At 30.8% G+C, this 20,019-nt stretch overlaps 4 protein-coding genes across 4 annotated transcripts; 3 read left to right on the top strand and 1 right to left on the bottom strand.

The window, feature by feature from the left end:
* The first annotated feature begins 6,813 nt into the window (after positions 1-6,813).
* Positions 6,814-8,317, top strand: LOC127242596 (uncharacterized). The gene is made up of 2 exons (XM_051262177.1): positions 6,814-6,871; positions 7,980-8,317. Exons 1-2 carry the CDS (start codon positions 6,814-6,816, stop codon positions 8,315-8,317), a joined length of 396 nt encoding a protein of 131 aa, XP_051118134.1.
* Positions 8,318-9,230: 913 nt separating this feature from the next.
* On the top strand, positions 9,231-10,466 carry LOC127242595 (putative F-box protein At4g09190). Its single transcript, XM_051262176.1, has one exon. The coding sequence runs from the start codon at positions 9,231-9,233 to the stop codon at positions 10,464-10,466; it is 1,236 nt and encodes a 411-aa protein (XP_051118133.1).
* A 1,645-nt stretch (positions 10,467-12,111) lies between these two features.
* On the top strand, positions 12,112-13,296 carry LOC127242594 (F-box/kelch-repeat protein At3g06240-like). Its single transcript, XM_051262175.1, has one exon. It carries the CDS (start codon positions 12,112-12,114, stop codon positions 13,294-13,296), a length of 1,185 nt encoding a protein of 394 aa, XP_051118132.1.
* A 1,035-nt stretch (positions 13,297-14,331) lies between these two features.
* Positions 14,332-18,124, bottom strand: LOC127242730 (somatic embryogenesis receptor kinase 2-like). The gene is made up of 12 exons (XM_051262402.1): positions 17,788-18,124; positions 17,581-17,705; positions 17,086-17,218; positions 16,891-16,962; positions 16,455-16,598; positions 16,271-16,342; positions 16,111-16,182; positions 15,912-16,024; positions 15,700-15,831; positions 15,282-15,623; positions 14,812-15,206; positions 14,332-14,736 (listed from the first exon to the last, which is right to left on the bottom strand). Exons 2-12 carry the CDS (start codon positions 17,681-17,683, stop codon positions 14,422-14,424), a joined length of 1,893 nt encoding a protein of 630 aa, XP_051118359.1. The 5' UTR covers positions 17,684-17,705; positions 17,788-18,124; the 3' UTR covers positions 14,332-14,421.
* Positions 18,125-20,019: the final 1,895 nt, after the last annotated feature.

Genomic DNA, 20,019 nt, shown 5'->3' with positions numbered 1-20,019 from the left:
CTTTTCCATACTACCCATAATTATTACTCTAATATACTATTTAAAATTCTTCAAAAAGCAAGGGCATTTTAGTTATTTATATTATACTTTATACTCACTTTCAATTAAATACTATTATTCCTTAATTCTCGTGCCAACTCTCAATAAGACACGAAGAGAGTATATTATATTGCATGATCATGTAAATATTTTATTTTTTTAGTAATATATATTACTCCGTAAAAAAAATAAAAATTGTTTAAATAATGTTAGGTTTCATTTCATAGCACTGTGATTGGTTCAATTGCTTTTCGTAGGGATTAACCTTAAAGAGCATAAAGAAACAAATTTTGGACAAAAATAACGAGTTAAGGATTGGAATTATTGAATCGAAAATAGCTACGATCAATTTTATTTCTTTTTTTCGAATTTTTTTTTAATTTATTTTAAGTTAATTTTCTAAAATTTGAAGGATGGAAATTTTTCCAGAAATGTGAATTGAAAACAGGCTCTCTGTGTAATTTGAAGAAAAAACTTATCTTAAAGTTAACTAGGGCTTCGTTTGTGTATTTACAATTTGTTATTTTTTCAAAAAATTAAAAAATAAATAAATTAAAATCTTTATTTTTTATATTAAGCTAAAAGTCTATTTTATATATTTAAAAACTCAAATCAATATTAATTTATATCATATTAAAAAAAAAAATCAAATCAAAATGTTATTTTTTATAACACAAATCAAAATTGAAAACTCAGAAACAACACGCCAATTTTTTATTGTGATTTTTACTATAAATAAAATATTTTCCTAAACATATATCAAATCAAACATTATTCTTTTGTATTACTCTAAAAGTGAATTTTAAATTTAAAAATATTATACTCCCTCCGTCCGGTTAGAAACTATACATATTTTTATTTTAGAACGTTCAATTACAAAGTAAATATTTCATTAAATACCTTATTTTTTTTCCACAAATACTCATACTTTACATCACATCATTACTTTTACACCAAAAAAGCAAGGGCAAAAATATCATTACACTACTTTTAACTACACACTATCATTAAAATACTATTATTTCTTAAACACCGCGTCAAAAGTAATTGTATACTTTTTTTGTGGACGGAGAGAGTATATATTTATATTATATTAAACAATTATTTCAATTAAAAAAAACACTCAAATCTCATAAAAAAAAATGAGTCCTCTAAGGTTTTCTTTAAAATTTTTAACTAAATCAATATTATTCACTCAGCAAAGTTTTTAATAAAAATATATTATTTAATCTCATAAAATATTATTTAAACAAAAATTCAAATAAATTTTATTTTTCAAATTACAGTAAAACAAAATTTAACTGCATTTTTCCCAAGCATTATTTCTTAATTCATGCTTGTATTAATGAGGTATTTATTGATAATTTCAAATTAATAAATGGTTTGGTAGTTTGGTATTATTAAGGCTTTATTTTCTTTCCGTTATAAAAAGATTTAACTATTATTTCTAATAAAATCATATCAATTTTAGTAGATTATTACATAAAAAATATTTAAATTTAAATCTTACAAAATAATAATAATAATAATAATAATGCACTTTAAAATTTAATTTTCAATAATATTTATATGGAAAAATAATTTTTTTTAAAAAAAAAAAAGCTCTAAATGCTCCTCATAGCCATTTATTAAGAATGTAAGAACACAAAAAAAAAGCTCACATAATAATAATAAAATCATTATGTAAAATCACTAAAACACATAAAATACTAATATTGATTTTAGTGTAAATTATTGCCTTTTTATTAGAATAAACGGGTTTGTTTATTTAGTCTTTATATATATATATATATCTATTTTAATGCAAAGTATAAAAAATATTGACTTTTATGAAAGAATAAAATACGTTTTAAAATTCGTATCGAAAAAAAAAAAAATTAAACAAACAAACCCGCTATTTTTCAATGAAATGATTTTAAATATGATCTTAGTTACAAAAGTGTTTAATATCTATTGATTTTTAAAACTCAATTCTATAAAAATATGTATACTTTAGAAGTATATATAGTGTTGTTAGTTCTTAAGTTAGTATTTGTGTTACTCATTCGTCACATAACAAAGTATCTATTTTTTCATTTTAGTCTATCCCATAATAAAGTATCAATTTTATTTTTTAGTAACTGTACTATCTGCATAACATTATAAATACCTTTACAACTTACAATATATTACACAAATATCATTACATTTACATCACACATACTAATAAGATTATTTTAGTCATTTCCACTTTATTCCTACTACATTTTAATATAATACTAATATTTTTAAAACTGCGTACAAAAAGCAAATGAATATCTAATTATGAGACGGATGAAGTATATTATATTAACATAAATAATACGTTTCTTGTAGTAACATCGTTTGTTTTTTCTTAATTTATCCTGTGTTGTTCAACACCGGAACCGCGGCTCAGATATTCTAATTACAATATTATATGCACATATTCTCACGAGAACATGTTTGGTTTGTATTTGTGTCTTGATTTTGTATTTGTGCATAATACCTAATACAACATCCATCAAGTTCTAAGGGTTCTATTTATTTTTTACGTATTGATATTTGAATATTAATTATTAAATCAAAACGTAGTACAAATTAAGAAAAAATTACAAAAATACTCTAGTTAGTGTCTTATAATACTAATAGAAGGACATTTGTAAAAAAAAAAATATACAAATATAAAGATATTTTTAATGTTAATTACAATGACGCAAAAGATAAATGTGACCCTTAGAAGGAGACGGAGCGAATATTTTTTTTTTTATCAAACTAATTTTCAAACACAAACCAAACAACTCTAATTCTAACATTTTTTAGATTTCCGAATTGATTTTTTTAGTAAATCAAAATGGTAATAAATTTCAATAGGTATAAATTAATACACAATCAAAATTACCGAAGATTTTCTTGCACAAAATTAAGTAAAATGAGATTAAAAAATTCCCAATTTCTCTAAATTTCCTAATGTACTGTTAATTACAATAATCCCCATATTTATGTATAAAGACCTACCATATTCACATTTTTACTATTTTAAATGATTGCAAATCTTTGGGGAATGTATGTTTCTTTTGATAAGTTTGATAAAATTTTGGTTTGAGTTTGGTATTAAAATAATGTTTGATGAAATATTTTATGAGAGAAAAAAATATTTTTTTCCGAAAAAACGCAGAGTTTAAATAATAAAATTTGAAAAATTTGAGGTTAAATATATAAATATACATAGGACATTATCCCAAAAATTATTTAATACCCAATATATATTAATTAATTTCAATCAAGGCCTCATTCAAACGGAAACATATCTATCAAATTAAAATAAAAATTACCCTTTCCAACTTCACATTATATTTTCCTAATTCATTTAATTATTATATTCAATAACATTTATTTTTAAAATTATATATATAGGTGTAACAACCTCACAATTTTATTCATTCATCACAAAACAACAAGAAATTTTCATTATTTTTTCTAGTTATCTATTATGGCTGCCCAAATCAAGTTTTTGTGTGTTCTTTTTTGCCTAGTGTTCATGATTCAAGGTATATTATTTCATCTAATTTTATAAATATATATTATCAAAAAAAAAAAAAAAAGAAAAAGTATATTGGTTTGTCTCTAAAGTTCACGTAGCTAATGTAATTTCATGTATAATTCCGTCTTTAATATCGTTAGTAATGGAAAAAATAACTTTAGAGATGAAAAAATTTCGTTACAAAAATAATATTTTCAATCTGGTGCACTATTTAAAAATATATAAAATTTTTATTTAATTTATGCATGCAGGCAGTTTCGGGCAGCCCTGCGCAAACAGCGACGTAGTAATTTCCCAAAGCTCCACCGGAAAAGTCGTCGGCGGTCAGCCGGAGTTCACCGTGACGGTGGCGAATAAGTGCGTTTGTACTCTGCTGAATGTTGACCTGAACTGCCCGGGGTTCAAGTCGGCGGAGGCGGTGCCGCCGAGTCTCCTCACGGTGCAAGGCGATGTCTGCAAGGTCAACAATGGCGGACCGATCGTCGGCGGCGGCGAAAATGTTCCGGCGGTGTTTAAATACGCCGCCGCTACGCAGTTTCCGTTCAGTCTTAAGGCTTTCCGGTTTGCTTGCAGTTAAGTGTACTGTACGGCGTCGTTTTGGAAATTTTTTAATAAATTAAAAATTGAGGTGATATTGTATATTGAATAATTGAGTTATAAATGAATTTGAGGACTTTGTCTACGATTACATATGTTTTGGTATTATTGGTCACAAATTTTCTCGCTAAAATATATTAAATATAAAAAATTTAGTTTTCTGGGCTTGTATTTTTTATTAGTAAAAAATTAATAGGATATTCAACATCTTTTTATATTATATTCAATTGTTTTTTTTTTCTTCTAATATTTTTTATTTGTCAAAATTTTTGGATGAAATATATTTGCAGAAGTGAGTAAACAAAAAAAAATAAAAATGAATCAAATAAGTATCATATTGATTTGATTAATAAGCATTTTAATTATTGTATTAATTGAGTCAAATCAGTATAATCTAAATATCTTATTAGCAAATACTCTCTCCTCAGTCCCACGTACTATGCCCATGTTATCGTTTCTGTCCATCCCACATACTATGTCACTTTCTTTTTTTAAAAATGATTATACACTTTAATATTATTTTAAATTTTTAAATTTTATTTTTTTTAATTTTAATTAAATTAATTAGTTATCTTAATCTTAATTTATAATTATTTATATTATAGGATAATTATTTTCACTAATACATTCTTAATTATCCACTAATTACATCTCTCCTAAAATATCGTGTGTGTCTACCGTGTAGCACACGGTATCTGTGACGGAGGGAGTATCTATTAAAAAAGCATATATTGATATAATATTGAGTAATTAATAAATCATCAAACAGTAAATGTTGTTTTATATAACCTGTTATATATTATTTTAATATTTGTTATTTCCTTTCTAAAGTAAACATACAACTAATTGTTACATTGACCCATGTACTTTACATAAAAAAAATAGTAAGAAAGTATTATATATGAAGATTGAACTTTTATCATTTTAAACAAAAATTAATATTATTCATTTACGATAGTTTTCAATAAAAAAATACATTATTTTTTTTTACAAAAATTTAAGATTTGAATAGAAAATATTTTAAATTTAATTAGTTGTATGATATAAATAAATATTTGTGTGATATTTTAAAAGTACAGTTAAATTTTTAGTATGATATTGAAAATGAAATATATATATATATATGATTTGATATTTTAAAAAAAATTAAAAATAAAAATTTAATAAAATTTGATAAAAGAAACAAACTCAATTGGGTGCATTTAAAATATATATATTTAAATTAAAGGTGCAATTATAGATTATATTTATTGGTAAATAGCAAAAAATAATCCATGTGATTTTTCGAATTCGCTGAAAACTCCTTATGGTTTTAAAATTTTCAAAAATCTACTTTTGATTTCCAAAATATTGCATATTGTCCCACTCTCTCACAAGATCAAATCCTCTTTTACCCAATTTTCTCTATTCCTTCTATTCCCTTCAATGAAATAGAGTCACATGGATGAGAAAAAAATGTTAATAAAATTTATATATTTTTTTTTAACTATAATTCTGTCATTTATCATTTTTTTTGAAAAAAAAAATATCTTTAATAAAATCTTATTCATAATTTTTTTTATCCTAATGTTTATTATATTTTCATTTTACCATAAAATATATTACTATATTTTAAAAATATAATGTTTAAATACTGTTTAAACACAATTTTATAATGATATTTTATACGAAATTTTATGAAAAAATATTAAAATTTATGATTTAGACATTTGCTTATTTATTAAAATATTTTCTTCTAACATAATAAAAAATAATATGAAATTTTAATTTAATTTATTTCTTGTGTCACATTTTTAAAAAAATAATTATTATTTAAACATAAAATATTATATCCAAAATAAAAATCAATACCAAATTCAAATAATTTTTTAAAAATATTATATAAATATTGAATCTAAATAGTAAGTGATATCTTGAGAAAAATAATACTACTTTTACAAAAAAAATAATATAATAAAAATTGAGATAGAATATAATTTTTATTTTATTTTAGAAAAACTAGGAAGTAAATAAATAATAACAAAAAAAACATAGATAACTTCTTCTCTCTCACTACATGTGACAACTTTTTATTGGATGGTAGATGGGGAATAGGAGAAATGAGAATAGAGGATTTGATGCCCTCCCTCATTTTTTTTAAATTTTAGAACTACGATGGATTTTCAGCAAATTCGAAAAACATAAGGGAATTTTTTACCATTTGCCTTGGTAAATTAAAGGTGCCATTATATAATATAGTAGTAACATTTATCATAGATTCATATTTATTGGTAAAAAATAGATTAATTAATAAAATGTGCAATTATAGAAATTAATATATATTGTGATATATATAAAGGTGCAATTATAGAATCTCTAATTTATATGAAGGTGCAATTATAGAAATTAATTTATTTAAATTATGAGAATCTTCTACCCTGTGTATTTACTGCTTCCTACCGCCATTATTGCAATTAATTAAATTTTTTACCTTATAATTTAACGCTGGCCTGCTAACCGTACACAAAATGACAATAATATTAATATCGCACTTTTTTCAATTAAACTATTTCCTGCTACGTAATAAAAATTATTTATATATATATATATATATAATATGTGGCGTTGTAACCTCATTTTTGAACATCAGAGCAGAAATGGGTGCAACGGTCAATATCTTGTGTGTGGTGTTGTTCTTCGCCATCGTCACAACAGGTAAATTTTATTTTATTTTATTTTTTATTATTAATTTTTTTTTTTATTGCACAAGGATTGTGATTTACTAAAAATATGCTTTGTTACAAATCATTCTATGAAAGCTATGAACATATCAATAGAATATTTGGTTTTGTAATTTTTATTTTTTTCAGAATATTTTTTTCACTAAATATTACGTTCGATGGATACTTGTATTGAACATTATTACACTCGAGTATTATTCTACATAAATATTTTCCAAAACCCAAAAATATGCAAAAAATTTTAAGGAAAAAAACATATTTATGGTAGATAATAAATAATACATTCTCCATCCGAGAAATTTAATCTCACTTTTTTGTAAAAATATAAAGAAAATGAGCTAAATTTTCGAGATAGATAGAATAATAATTTTTATCATACTTCTCTTAAATAAAGATATATATATATATATTCATTTATTTATAATAATAGAATAACAGTCATTTGTTGCCATGCATATAAAATAGCTCCGTTCATCCGATGTTTTTAGATGATATAATTTTTTAAAATTGTACGAGAATTTGTGTCAAAAATCTAAAATATATTATTTTAGATTGAATATTTATTTATTTTTAATGACATTTTGATTTTTTTAGAATAAGTATTTGAAGTTTTTCTTTTTATTTACAGACTTCTGCATAAAATATTTTATATTTATTATTATTATTTTTTAAAAATCAAAATTTTAAAAAAAAAATATTTGAAAAACAGAAAATATTTGTACTGATTATATATTACCACCTAAATTCATTCAATAAGTGTTATATATTCCCTCCCTCGTCTCGTATCTATTTATTTATTTGTTTTTTTCACATAGTTTTAGAAATATCAATATTATATTGAGATACAATATAAATGACTAAATTAACCCTATTAGTATTGTATGATATAAATGTAATAACATTTGTGTAATATACTGTAAATTTGAAGGGTATTTATAATGTTAGGTAGATAGTACAATTACTAAAAATAAAAATAGATAAATTGTTAAGAGAACAGATCAAAATAGAAAAATAGATAGATTGTTAGAGAGTATATATTTTAAAAATATGTTTTTATTTACCTAATCAATATATACACCCAGGTACTTTCCAACAATTTCTGCCGCCGTGTGAATACACCGATATAGATATCCGCCAAAATTCCACCGGAGATTCCGTCTCCGGCAAGCCGGAGTTCAATGTGACGATAACAAGCCCGTGCCCGTGCCCGTTAAATGACGTGGCACTAAACTGTCAAGGATTCCATACGACAACCGTCAAGCCTCGCGACGTTTTGTCGAAACACGGCGGCGTTTGCAAGCTCAATAAGGGCGGCGCCGTCGCCGGAGGCGGCGTCACCACCGCCTTTACTTACGCCGCCGCGGAGGAGTATCAGTTTAGTGTTAATACTTACCAGTTCCATTGCAATAATATTTTTTGATTTGGAATCATTAATGGCTGGCATTGTGTAATATTGCATAATTGTGTTATTAAGCCTTGGATCATATTTAATTTATAATTATCTAAAATATTTTAGATCATTTTTATGTTATTATGTTTTTTTTTAAAAAAAAATTAATAATAATTATTATTACTAGAAACCGTGGTATATAATTGATGCCATTGATGGGGAATATAAGGCTGTTTTTATCTGAGTTTTACTATTTTTTTTCAAAAATATTAAATTGATATTTTATTTTTATAGTATATTAAAATTTAATTTTACATTCAAAATATTATATCAATACATATTTATATAATATTATATATATATTCTAACTTAAGTATCTATTTTTTAAAATTCAATCCCCAAATATATATAATTTTTTTTTCAACCCCAAATATATTATTATTATTATTAAGGCTGTTTTTATGTGAGTTTTAGTCGATGCTATTGAAAAAATTAGTACAATGCATCATAATTGAAACAAATTATAAAATTGGACAATAAAGTATATGAAAAAAAAATAGTCTTACATATAAATATACTTACTTAGTCTACTAAATTTATTCTCATTTTATTTTTTTATTATCCACTAAATTTATCATATTATTAATAAGTTTTATAAAAAGAATTTGGATTATAATGGCAAGTGAAATTGAAATTGAGTGGGCCTATTGACTATTGTGGGCGCCATATTAACTATTCATATATTGTTGAGTCATCATAATTAATTATTACGTGACTTTATTTTTTAAAATTATTTTTTACACCCAAATATTATTTTATAATGGGCTTTATTAAAATTCCACTCAAACCCTAAAAATCCATCATCGTCTCCGATTCACAAACCCTAACCCTAACCCTTATAAATTACCTCACAGACAACTCCTGCAATCATCAATCCACGGCCATGGCGGCCGCCAAACGAAAAAACCCTCCGATATCAGAACCCGAACAAAATCTCCCGCCGGACATCATCGAATCCATCCTCCAACGGCTGCCGGCGAAATCCATCATCCGATTCAGATCCGTCGCCAAGATCTGGAACTCCATCATCTCCGATCCACATTTCTCCCGAATCCAATCCAATCTGGCCTTATCGTCGTCTTCCTCAACCCTATTCCTCGCCCGGAATATTCCCCGGAACCCCGCCGTCAATGGCGGACTCCGATTGCTCCGATTTCGCGACCAGATCTTCCATCCAGATAATACCTTCACCTTCTCCGATCCCCCCTTCCAAAACTCCGAAATCCTCTGCTCCTGCAATGGCCTCCTTCTCCTCTGCGAGAAATCTCCGGCGACCAGATGCTTCATCCTTTCCAACCCCCTCGCCCGCACGCACACCGCCGTTTGGTGGCCGAGCGACCGCCGGAATTCTCTGCCGGCGAATTGCCGCCCCTTCACTCAAGGCCTCTGCTACGATCGGACCTCCGGCGACTACAAAATCGTGATCGTCGTTTTCGGGGCATTCTCAGTCTACTCCTGCCGGAAAAGAATCTGGACAAAAAAATTCGAAAAATTCCCCGAAAGCAAAATCATAAACCGCGAGGGAATCTACGCCGACGGCGCGTTTTATTGGATCGGCACCGCCGCCGGAAAGCTAGATCCGGTGGACGTAATATACTTCGACGCCGCCGGAGAGAAGTTCGGGACGGTGCGCGTGATGCTGCCGGTGAACATCCCGCCGGCCGATTACGTACGCGCCGTCGTGCCGGCGAATCTGTGGGGCAAATTGGCGATCTGTTTCAAATTTTCGAACGTTAAGCGGACGAGGTTTCTGATCGGGATTTGCGCAGTTCGGAGAAATGGAGGAGCGAAGTTTTGGGACACGATAAGGATCGCCGACGACTCGCCGCCGCCGGCGGGGGAGGGTTGCTGTAAGCATTCGATTAGTCAGAGTGGCAACGGGGTGTGTCCGATCACGGCGGTTTGCGGCGTCGCCGACGGAATGATTATGGCGTTCATGGATTGTACGAGGTATGTTGTTTATGATTGTCGTGAGAGGAATGTTGTTGGTGGGATTAGGACGTTTTTGGAGGATTTCGATTCGAAGCTTGGGGTTTGTAAGGATCATATGTTTTTTCCGGTGGCGAATGTCCGGCCATGGCGGCGGTGCCGGCGAACGTCGCGGGTCGTCGAGGATTGATTTTTATTTTTATTTTTTTATATATGTGTGCGTTGTTGTGATTAGTGAATGTTTTTCTATGTTGCTGTTTGTTTGTTTGTTTTTTTTTTTATTTTTTTTATTTTTTTGGTTTAGTTATGTCAACGAATATGAATGTTTGTACTTGTTACTGTGTATTGAATGTTTGTTTAATTATATGTTTGAAAGTATTTTCATTGTTGTTGAATAATACTCTCTTCTTCTCAATTTTACCATTTTTGGAAGGATTTGTAAAATTATATTTATTTTATTATGGGACAAACAAAATGAATAGAGTACGGAGGGAGTATATTATTACATATTTAATATTTTTATTAACCAATAAAATATTACTAATCATATGTTTTTTTAAAAAATAAAAGACAAATTATGAAAAAAATAAAAAATATGATAGTTGTTATGAGTCTGTCCCTCCAATTAAATTTTTTTCTAACAAGATTCTTAAGGGTGTGTTTGTTTGAGAGATTTGGCCAAAATTTTACTATTCATTCAAAAAATTTTCCCCAAAAATATCACATCAAACACTTATTTTTTATTTTATATATTATTATAAAAATCAATTTTATATTCAAAATATCACATCAACACCTATTTATATCACATCATACAACTATTTAAATTCAAAATTTTTACTATTCAAATCCCAACTCAAAATCCAGACCTTGAGTGTGTTTGTTTGGAGATACTTTCATATAATGAAGAAATTCAAAAGAATAATCATTAATAGCCAATGTTTTGAAGTTTTGAGGGTTCTTAAAATAATATATAAATTAAATAAAAATTGGTATTTAATTTAGAGTTTGTTATATATATATATATATATATATTATAAATGTATGTTTTTAATATTAGATATGAGAATGAATTAAATAGAGTATATATTATATATTGATTTTTTTCCTATTAATTAATGTATATTTTTGTGTCGGTGAAAATTTTATGGGTGAATAAATCATTTAGTATTATGTATAGAAATTATATACTGTATTTTTATTGATTTGAAAATATATGTTAAAAAACCTATTTTATTTATATAAAGATCAACATTTAATTTAAAAAATACAAGTAAAAAGTTATTAAAAGAACAACCATGAAAATAAAAATACATTTATATCAACCGTGTGTATAGATTCGTAAAGTTACGGCAAGAGAGAGTTTTTCTTTAATATAATATTTTATATTTTTTTATTGATAACTTTATATACTATTAAATAATAGTATTATTTTTATTTGAAGTAAAAAGCAAACAAACACGTTTCCTTTTTAAAGTTTTTTATTTTATATTTCTTTCGGCAATAGAATGAATTTAACGAAAATAAATTTGAAAAATGGATGGAATAATATTTTTGTTTTGGTTTCTGATGAAGTAATTGTTGGACACTATCGAGATGAAATTTTTATTTTTAATTTTTAGAAAAGAAATAAAAGTTTATGTTACGATTATTTAAATATATATATCATATATCTAATTTAGGTAAAAAAAATTATTATTTTATATGACCAAATCAATAAACAAATTTGTTTTAAAAAACAAAAAACAAAAAAATAAATAAATATATATATATAAGAATAGTAAAGTCCAATTGCTCAGAAATCCAATAAAAACCCTAACCACAAATTCTCCGGCATGGCGGCGAAGCGAAAAGCGGCGGCGACCGAAGAATCCACAGACATCCTCCCGCCGGACATGGTCGCCGTGATCCTCTCCAAACTCCCCGTCCGATCAATTCTCCAGTTCCGATCAGTCTCCCGTCTATGGCACTCCATCATCTCCGATCCTCACTTCCCTAAAATCCAATCCCTATCTACCTCTTCTTCCCGGCGACGATTCTTCACATCGGAAAACAATTCCGGCCAATTCCGCTTCCTCAATTTCACCGGCCGATCCTTCCGCGCCGAAACCCTCGCCGGAAACCCCTTATCCGACGACGGCAGCGGCGACAAAATCAGCCGCTCCGACGCCCCCATCCCCAAAATCCTCTCCTCCTGCGACGGATTACACCTCCTCGACACGACGGACCGGAAAACGATCATCCTCTTCAACCCTAGCACCAGAGTTTCCGCCAAAATCCGGTGGGGAGGCGACTCGCCGGCGGGGTGGGGGCTCTGCCGCGACGCGGCGACCGGCGATTACAAAGTGGTGATCATCACGAAATCGAGGTCGTATTTCGTCTACTCCTGCCGGCGAATGACGTGGTCGCAGGGAAAACTGTTTTTCCGGCGGTTCAAATTCATCACCGACAGCGGGGTTTTCATCGGCACGGCGTTCTACTGGATAATCGACGGCGTCGTCGTCGAAAGCCAAAAGTCTAGAAGGCACTTAGTCTGGTACGACGCCGCCGGCGACCGGTGGGACAATCTCCGGGTCCCGGACCAGGCGCAGGACCACAGTTTCGTGGCGCCGGCGATGCTCGGAGATTCGTCGCCGGGGATCATTTGCGTGAAGCTTAGGGGACACGCTTTTGCCCGGCTATGGAGATTGGAGAAAAACGGGGAATCGAAAACGTGGAAGAAATTGGTTACGGTGGTGACGAGGGTGGACAGGTGTGGGGTTTATAAGCACACAGACTGTCCGATGAGGCCGCCGGTGAGTCTGAGCGAGAATCTGGTGATGATATTTGTGGATTGTACGAGGTATGTGGTGTACGATGTTGTGTTGGAGAGGATGGTGGGGGGGGTGAGGAAGATGCCGCAGAAGTGGGGGGGGAAGATCGTGGCTTGTTTGGATCGGCTGGATTTTCCGATGAACACGAGGTCGGTGCCATGGCGGAAGTGCAGGAGGAATTCTAGGATTTCGTTAAAGGGTTCTTGACTTTTATTTATTAAGTATTATATGAATGTGGGGATTGTTTGATTTTAAAATTTTGGATTGATTAGGGTTTCGATTTCTTGGTCACATTGTTATGATAATTAATTCGTTATAATTTTGTGGAGGGGTATGACAAATATTATGGGACTAGTTACAATAGGGTAAGTATTGGTCGTTCAAACAAAAAATCGACTCTACTGTTTCGGTTAATTGGTTCGGTTTGATTCAAAATTAAATTTGTAAATTTTGATTTCAGTTCTGTTATGGTTTTTAATTTTTAATTTTGATTAATCGAAAATTTTGAACTTTTTTAAAAATAATAAAAAATTATATATGAATAAATTATATATATTATAATTTTGAGTATTTGTCCTTTTTGATTATATATGTAAAATACATGTTAATAAATAAAAGTTCGATTTCTTTTATTTTAAACCAAAACCAAACCAAACTATTTCATTTGGTTTATTTGGTTTTGAAATACTTTGGTTCAGTTTCAGTTTTTATAAACTGAAAACCGATCAGAATTGAAAAATTACTGAAAAAAAATAACTATTTATTTAAGCATATTTACTACTCCTCCGTCCACAAACTAATATTTTATTTTTTTATTTGAAACGTCCAACAATTGTTGAATTTTTTTTTAAACACAAATTTTATATTTTTACCATTCATTATTTGTTACTTTTATTATCAACCCTCATTTATTACTTTTATTATCTACCCTATAATTAAAGACAAAACTATCACCTAAAGAAGCAATTTAAGTGCAGTTAAATACTTTTAATTTGAGGCAATTTTAAATGTATAGAAAATTTGATACAATTTTATTAAATCGCACATAAATTTTGTGAAAAAATAAAATAAAATTAGATTGAGTTGGAGAGAGTATAATGTTAGTTTACACGTCATGTGCCTTACCCAAACAGCATCTCACAGGCCAAAACTTTCACAATGTTTTCCAGCAAGTTTAGAGTATGCTGTTCTTATTACCGAAATCCCTAAATGTAAAATTATAAAACTAAATCAATATCAAAATAAAAAAAATTTAAATATATATATATAGATGAAGCTTTTCAAACAGAAAATTGCAACTTCCCTGTAATTTCTACCACAGAAAATCGATCATCATCTTGGCCCAGATAACTCAACTGCATGTAAATTTTCGGTCGAATCGACGATCCAATCGGAGCTCGAATGCGGCACGAGCTCCACCTCCTGCCGGAGAACCTCCACCTTCTGCCACTCATCCCACCGCTCCGCCAGCCCGTCGCCTTCCAGCATCCTCACCACATCCGACATCTTCGGCCGATCCATCGGCGAACTCTGCGTGCACAGCAGCGCAACCTGAATCAGCTGCTCGACTTCCCCCTCGACGTAGTTCTTCTGCAAGTCGGGATCGACCAACATTTCCAATTTCTTCTCTTTCAGAAGCCCTTTCACCTGAGAGACCCAAATCGTCAATACAATGATCGGCGGAATTAACGAAAGAAAAGACGCGTACAATGCGTTACGTACCCAGTCGAGCAGCATAACGTCGTCGTCGTTCGCAAGTCGCGCCAGGTCGAAGGCCCTCTGCCCGGTAATCAGCTCGAGAAGCATGATCCCGTACCCGAATACGTCGGTTTTCTCCGAAGATTTCCCCGTCGATAGATACTCGGGCGCTATGTGCCCTATTGTCCCTCTCACGGCTGTCGTCACGTGCGTGTCCTTGTAGTCCATGAGTTTAGCCAAACCGAAATCGCCAACAACAGCCTCGAAATCTTCGTCGAGTAATATATTTGCAGCTTTCACGTCACGATGTATGATCTTCGGATCGCAGTAATCGTGAAGATACGATAGCCCTCTTGCTGATCCCAGAGCAATCCGCTTCCTCGTCGCCCAAGCGAGCGGCGGCTCGTTCGCCGGACGCTCTACAATTTAAACCAAAATTAGGACTCCGATAAAAATTCAGAGCTCAAACATATATATATATATATATATTTCACCTCGTAAGCAAGACGCGACACTTCCATTCGCCATGTAAGGATAAACGAGCAACCGTTCGGTGGGAGTCATACAGAAGCCGCGGAGTCGGAGAAGATTACGGTGCACAGCCATGCTTATCATCTCGACCTCAGTTTGAAATTGAAGCTCGCCGCCGGGAGTGCGCTCCTCTTTTAGTCTCTTGACGGCAACTAGCGAACCATCGGTGAGACGTCCCTTGTACACCTTCCCGAACCCGCCTCTCCCCAATATGTTCTTGTTGCTAAAACTATCGGTCGCAACTTGCAGCTCTCGGAGAGAGAATCGTTTGAGTTGTCCCAAATGGACTTCGGGGTCTTCCTCCGCTGCAAGTTTGTACGATAAATTGTTCGGTACGTTATGTATTGAAATAAGATTAATCCGTCGAATGAAACTACCTACCTGGAACATCGAAGAAATATTCCTGCGGTTTTCTCCTACGCCACCATGCAAATGCGATGGCAGGGACTGCAAATAACAGAGCAGCCCCGGCCGCAACCCCTCCAGCAATGGCTCCAGTCACGCTGTTTCCTCCTACAATTAAGTTTTACGATGTTATATAAAAGGGGAAGTTCCGTGGAATTGTTTCGATTACGCAAACATTGGTGAAATACCGTCGGTTGCAATCGGTGGTGGTGACACAAATGGTGGTGGTGGAGAGAAGGGCGGCGATCCAGGGCAGGGCCGTCCGGTGACAGGACCGCATAAATTCAGATTGTTTGCAAAACTGTACATACGAAACCGTTAGAAATTATCAAACTCGACATAAACTTGGACTCAAATCCATAGTCGGATCTCAAGATATTGAAATACCTTATAGGTGTGAATAATGAAAAGGAACCATTATCCGGAACTGCGCCTGAAAGCTGATTGTTTGATAGATCGCTGCATAATAACATTCAACAACACAAGAACCAATTTACTTCGATGCTCCATTTTGTAATAGCTATGAAAGACAAACTTCGATGCTTACAGTACTTGAAGGGATGAAATATTAGTTAATGCCATTGGAATAGGGCCCGTCAAGCTGTTGTTATTAAGCCGGCTATCCTTGCAAAGAAGACAAACAACGGTTAACTGTAAAGCAATATTGCTAAATTCGACAAAATGTTAAAAAAAAAATTAATAACACAGCTTTCCAGGTTCACGTCACGCACAGAAATCGCAACTTCGACAATTTGCCCAATGTTTCTGGAATGGGACCACTAAAGCTGTTCAAGTACAGGTCCAAGCTCACCAAATTAGTAAGATTTCCAAGGTCATTCGGTATTGGCCCGCTAATGTTATTACTATACAATTCCCTATCACCAAAAACAACCAACAGAAAAAATATTAGTACAAAAGAGTAAGATTTTCAAACAATTTAAGCAGATATGCCGAAACTTTGGGAACTAAAGAGTCTTTGTAATTCCATCCCGGGAATGACGATTATTAATATCCCAAATTTCTCCACCCAATATTCAAGAATTGCACGAAGATCATTAGCTGTAGATTTTCTAGTGGCTATGTATTATAAAACAAATAACAAGAAACATAAACAGATTGTTGTTGGATAACACTAAGTAGTTATGAACGAATGATATGAACACATACAGATACTGCAAATTCTTCAAAAGTCCGAGCTGAGACACCAACTGACCAGATAGTGCGGCGTTCCCAAGATCACTAGCAAAAGACATAGAAGAGATACAATAGAAATTCGATTAGCAAACCAAGCTGCAATTCCATCTGAAGATCGAAAACTAAACTAAACTAATTGAAACCGAATTAAACTAATAAATTTCTTACACTCTTATCACACTGTTATCATTGTTGCAGGTGACATGAAACCATGTGCAGGGGTTGACAAGGGTAGGGTCCCAACTTTGTAACACATTGTTCGGATCATCTAAGTTCGTCCTAAGGCTATGTAACGCATCACCTATTCAAACAAAACCATATCTGAGATTCCACAGTTAATAACAATAAAATGTCCTCTGAATCATTCAAATCAAAATAAATACAGAGCAATTTACACTAAACCTTTCGATGCCTAAATGATACAAACAGCATGATATCACCGATAGTAATAAGGACTACTTTTTACATCACTCAGTAGAGTAGAATAATGGAATTGAAATGCTTAAATCTTCATAAATAAAAAATAAAAAAAAAAGGAAAACCTAAACTCCAAAATCCCCAAACAAAATTTACAATGCACCAAATATTCATAAAACAACAAAAACAGTAAAATAAATTGAATTCATTGTCGAGCGTTATTGAACTAAATCAAGGTATTCAAACCTTCCATATTAGCATAAACACGCATCAATGGAAGAAGCTCCGCCAGGATCAACCACACCACCGGCGACCACCACCACCGCATTCTTCCTCTGTCCGCGCCCATACAAATCGAGCAACGAATTCACCTGCTCATCAAATAAACAAAGCTTCAGATCCAAATTGATAAGAACTTAGCAACTATAAATAAAAGCAGCCACAACTCATCACCCCCAATTTATCCCCAACATTGCCGCACCCGATCCCTATCCTTATCCCCTAACTCAAACCGGGCGAGATTCCTGCAACCAATTTTCTCCTCCAATGTGTCGGAAAATCTGAAATCGTCGGACTTTTGCGAGGAGTGTAGTCTTCCCTTCCTCCGCACTTTGAATGGCTCGCTCCAAATCTTTTCTTAATTTTTTCACCACTCGAAAGTGTACTCTACTTTTTCCTTCCACTCCGTATTAATGTATCAGTCTTCTTACTTTCTCTCTCTAGAAATCTCTCGTTCGCTGTGTCAGTGCTCACTCTCTCTCTCTTCTGTGAGAAGCGTGAAGGAGAGAGAGAGGGTCTGTGTGTGTGGTGTGATAATTATAGTCATTACCTTTTGGCCTTCGGGCGTGGCTGTCTGTGTGCGCTTCGGGCACCTGCCCGAACTGCCCGCCTATAGCCGCACCCTCAAAACGGCTTCCCGCTAACAATAGTGACTGTCACTACGTTTTTTCATTTCCTTCTTTGCCCTTCGCCTCTATTCTTGGATCCTGTTTGTAAATATAAAAATTAAAAAAATAATAATTAAAAAGTTAATTAGAAAAAGGAATTATAAATATAGGGTGGGTTTGTTTGGGGGTTTGGATTTTGAGTTGGGATTTGAATAGTAAAAATTTTGAATTTGAATAGTTGTATGATGTGATATAAATAGGTGTTGATGTGATGTTTTGAATGTAAAATTAATTTTTAGTATAATATAAAAAATAAAAAATAGGTGTTTGATTTGATGTTTTTGGGGAAAAAAAATTGGATGAATAGTAGAATTTTGTTAAAATTCTACAAACGAACACACCCATAATATAAATAATTAAGCAAATAACATGGGACATGAAAAATATATATCTATATATGAATATTGAGAGTGTAGTAAAATTTAATTTTATATTCAAAATATATATGTATATTATATTAGACAATTATTTCCCCCCGTCTCACGTACCATGTCATTTTTTTTTTTTTGGAAAATGATTACACACTTTAATCTCATTTTAAATTTTTTAATTTTAATTAAACTAATTAGTTATCTTAATCTTAATTTATAATTATTTATATTATATGATAATTATTTTCACTAATACATTTTTAATTATCTACTAACTACACTCCTCCTAAAATACCTACCGTGTCTACAGTGTAGGTACGTGGGCCGAAGGTAGTATTATAATTCAAATTTTACTGTTCCCTCGTCCTATTTTTCATTTCTGTCCATTCCAAAATAATGTACGGCTTATTTTCTAATTTAGTAATTGTACTACTTATTTAACATAATAAATATTGTTTCATACAATATATTACACAAATATCACCGTCTTTATATTACATAATATTAATAAGGGTATTTTCATTTTTTTTACTACAACCTAATATAATATTAATATTTAAAAATTTACGTGAAAAAATAAAAGGTACTTTTTATATGAGATAAATGAAGTATTTAAAATTAAAACTCAAAATCAAAATCTCATAAATAAACAAACTCGAGCATGGTTTATTTATTGTATTAAATTCTTGTGTTAAATTAAGGTAGGCATAAAATATCATTTTGTCCAAAATTGGTATTTGATTGTAAAAGCATATCTATTCAAATTTTGTATAAATAAATAGTAAAATATTTTAAATAGTATTTTTAGATAATTAAATAAATAATACAATAATTTATCAATAATTAATTTAATAAGTAATATTTTTGGAGCCGAACTGCTATCTAATTTTTATAATATATATAAAATTTGATGTATTATTTATTTATTTATTTGGTTCAAATAATATTATTTAAAAAAATTTATATATTCTTTTTGTAAAGTTTGTATAGTTATATATATTTACAAGCATCAAGTTTAAACGAAGAAAATATTTTGTGTATATTTTAATTTAATAATTAAAAATTTTAGTAATAAATAAAATGTGAAATGTTTATACATTTTTTTACTAAAACACACAAAAAAAATATTATGCAATTTATCCTGAATTTTTTATGGTCTGATTTTTATTTTTATTTTTTTTACTTTATTTATATTCTTTCTTTAACAAATTGCATCAGATATTTATTATTGATTTTAAAGATTATATCGAAAATTGGATAAATCATATAATATCTCATTGTATTTTAATAAAAATAATTTTATATTTTATTTATATTAAATTAAATATGCACAAAATATTCTCTTCGTCTAAAATTAATGTTTGATT

Source organism: Andrographis paniculata, unplaced genomic scaffold (assembly GCF_009805555.1).
Source record: "Andrographis paniculata isolate CXL003 unplaced genomic scaffold, ASM980555v1 Contig87END, whole genome shotgun sequence".
In the NCBI taxonomy this organism is placed as follows: domain Eukaryota; kingdom Viridiplantae; phylum Streptophyta; class Magnoliopsida; order Lamiales; family Acanthaceae; genus Andrographis; species Andrographis paniculata.
The sequence above is the reverse complement of the archived record's forward strand: the minus strand, read 5'-3'. Positions and strand labels throughout refer to the sequence as shown.

What these genes read in the sequence shown, in the direction of transcription:
- LOC127242595 (XM_051262176.1), top strand. Translation starts at nt 9,231, where the DNA reads ATGGCGGCCGCCAAACGAAAAAACCCTCCGATATCAGAACCCGAACAA.
- LOC127242730 (XM_051262402.1), bottom strand. Translation starts at nt 17,683, where the DNA reads ATGGGCGCGGACAGAGGAAGAATGCGGTGGTGGTGGTCGCCGGTGGTG. An exon ending in ATTTCATCCCTTCAAGTACT is followed by an intron (nt 16,183 to 16,270) that starts GTAAGCATCGAA and finishes GTTATTATGCAG; the next exon opens with CGATCTATCAAACAATCAGC. An exon ending in TCATTATTCACACCTATAAG is followed by an intron (nt 16,025 to 16,110) that starts GTATTTCAATAT and finishes TCGTATGTACAG; the next exon opens with TTTTGCAAACAATCTGAATT.
- LOC127242596 (XM_051262177.1), top strand. Translation starts at nt 6,814, where the DNA reads ATGGGTGCAACGGTCAATATCTTGTGTGTGGTGTTGTTCTTCGCCATC. An exon ending in CTTCGCCATCGTCACAACAG is followed by an intron (nt 6,872 to 7,979) that starts GTAAATTTTATT and finishes ATATACACCCAG; the next exon opens with GTACTTTCCAACAATTTCTG.
- LOC127242594 (XM_051262175.1), top strand. Translation starts at nt 12,112, where the DNA reads ATGGCGGCGAAGCGAAAAGCGGCGGCGACCGAAGAATCCACAGACATC.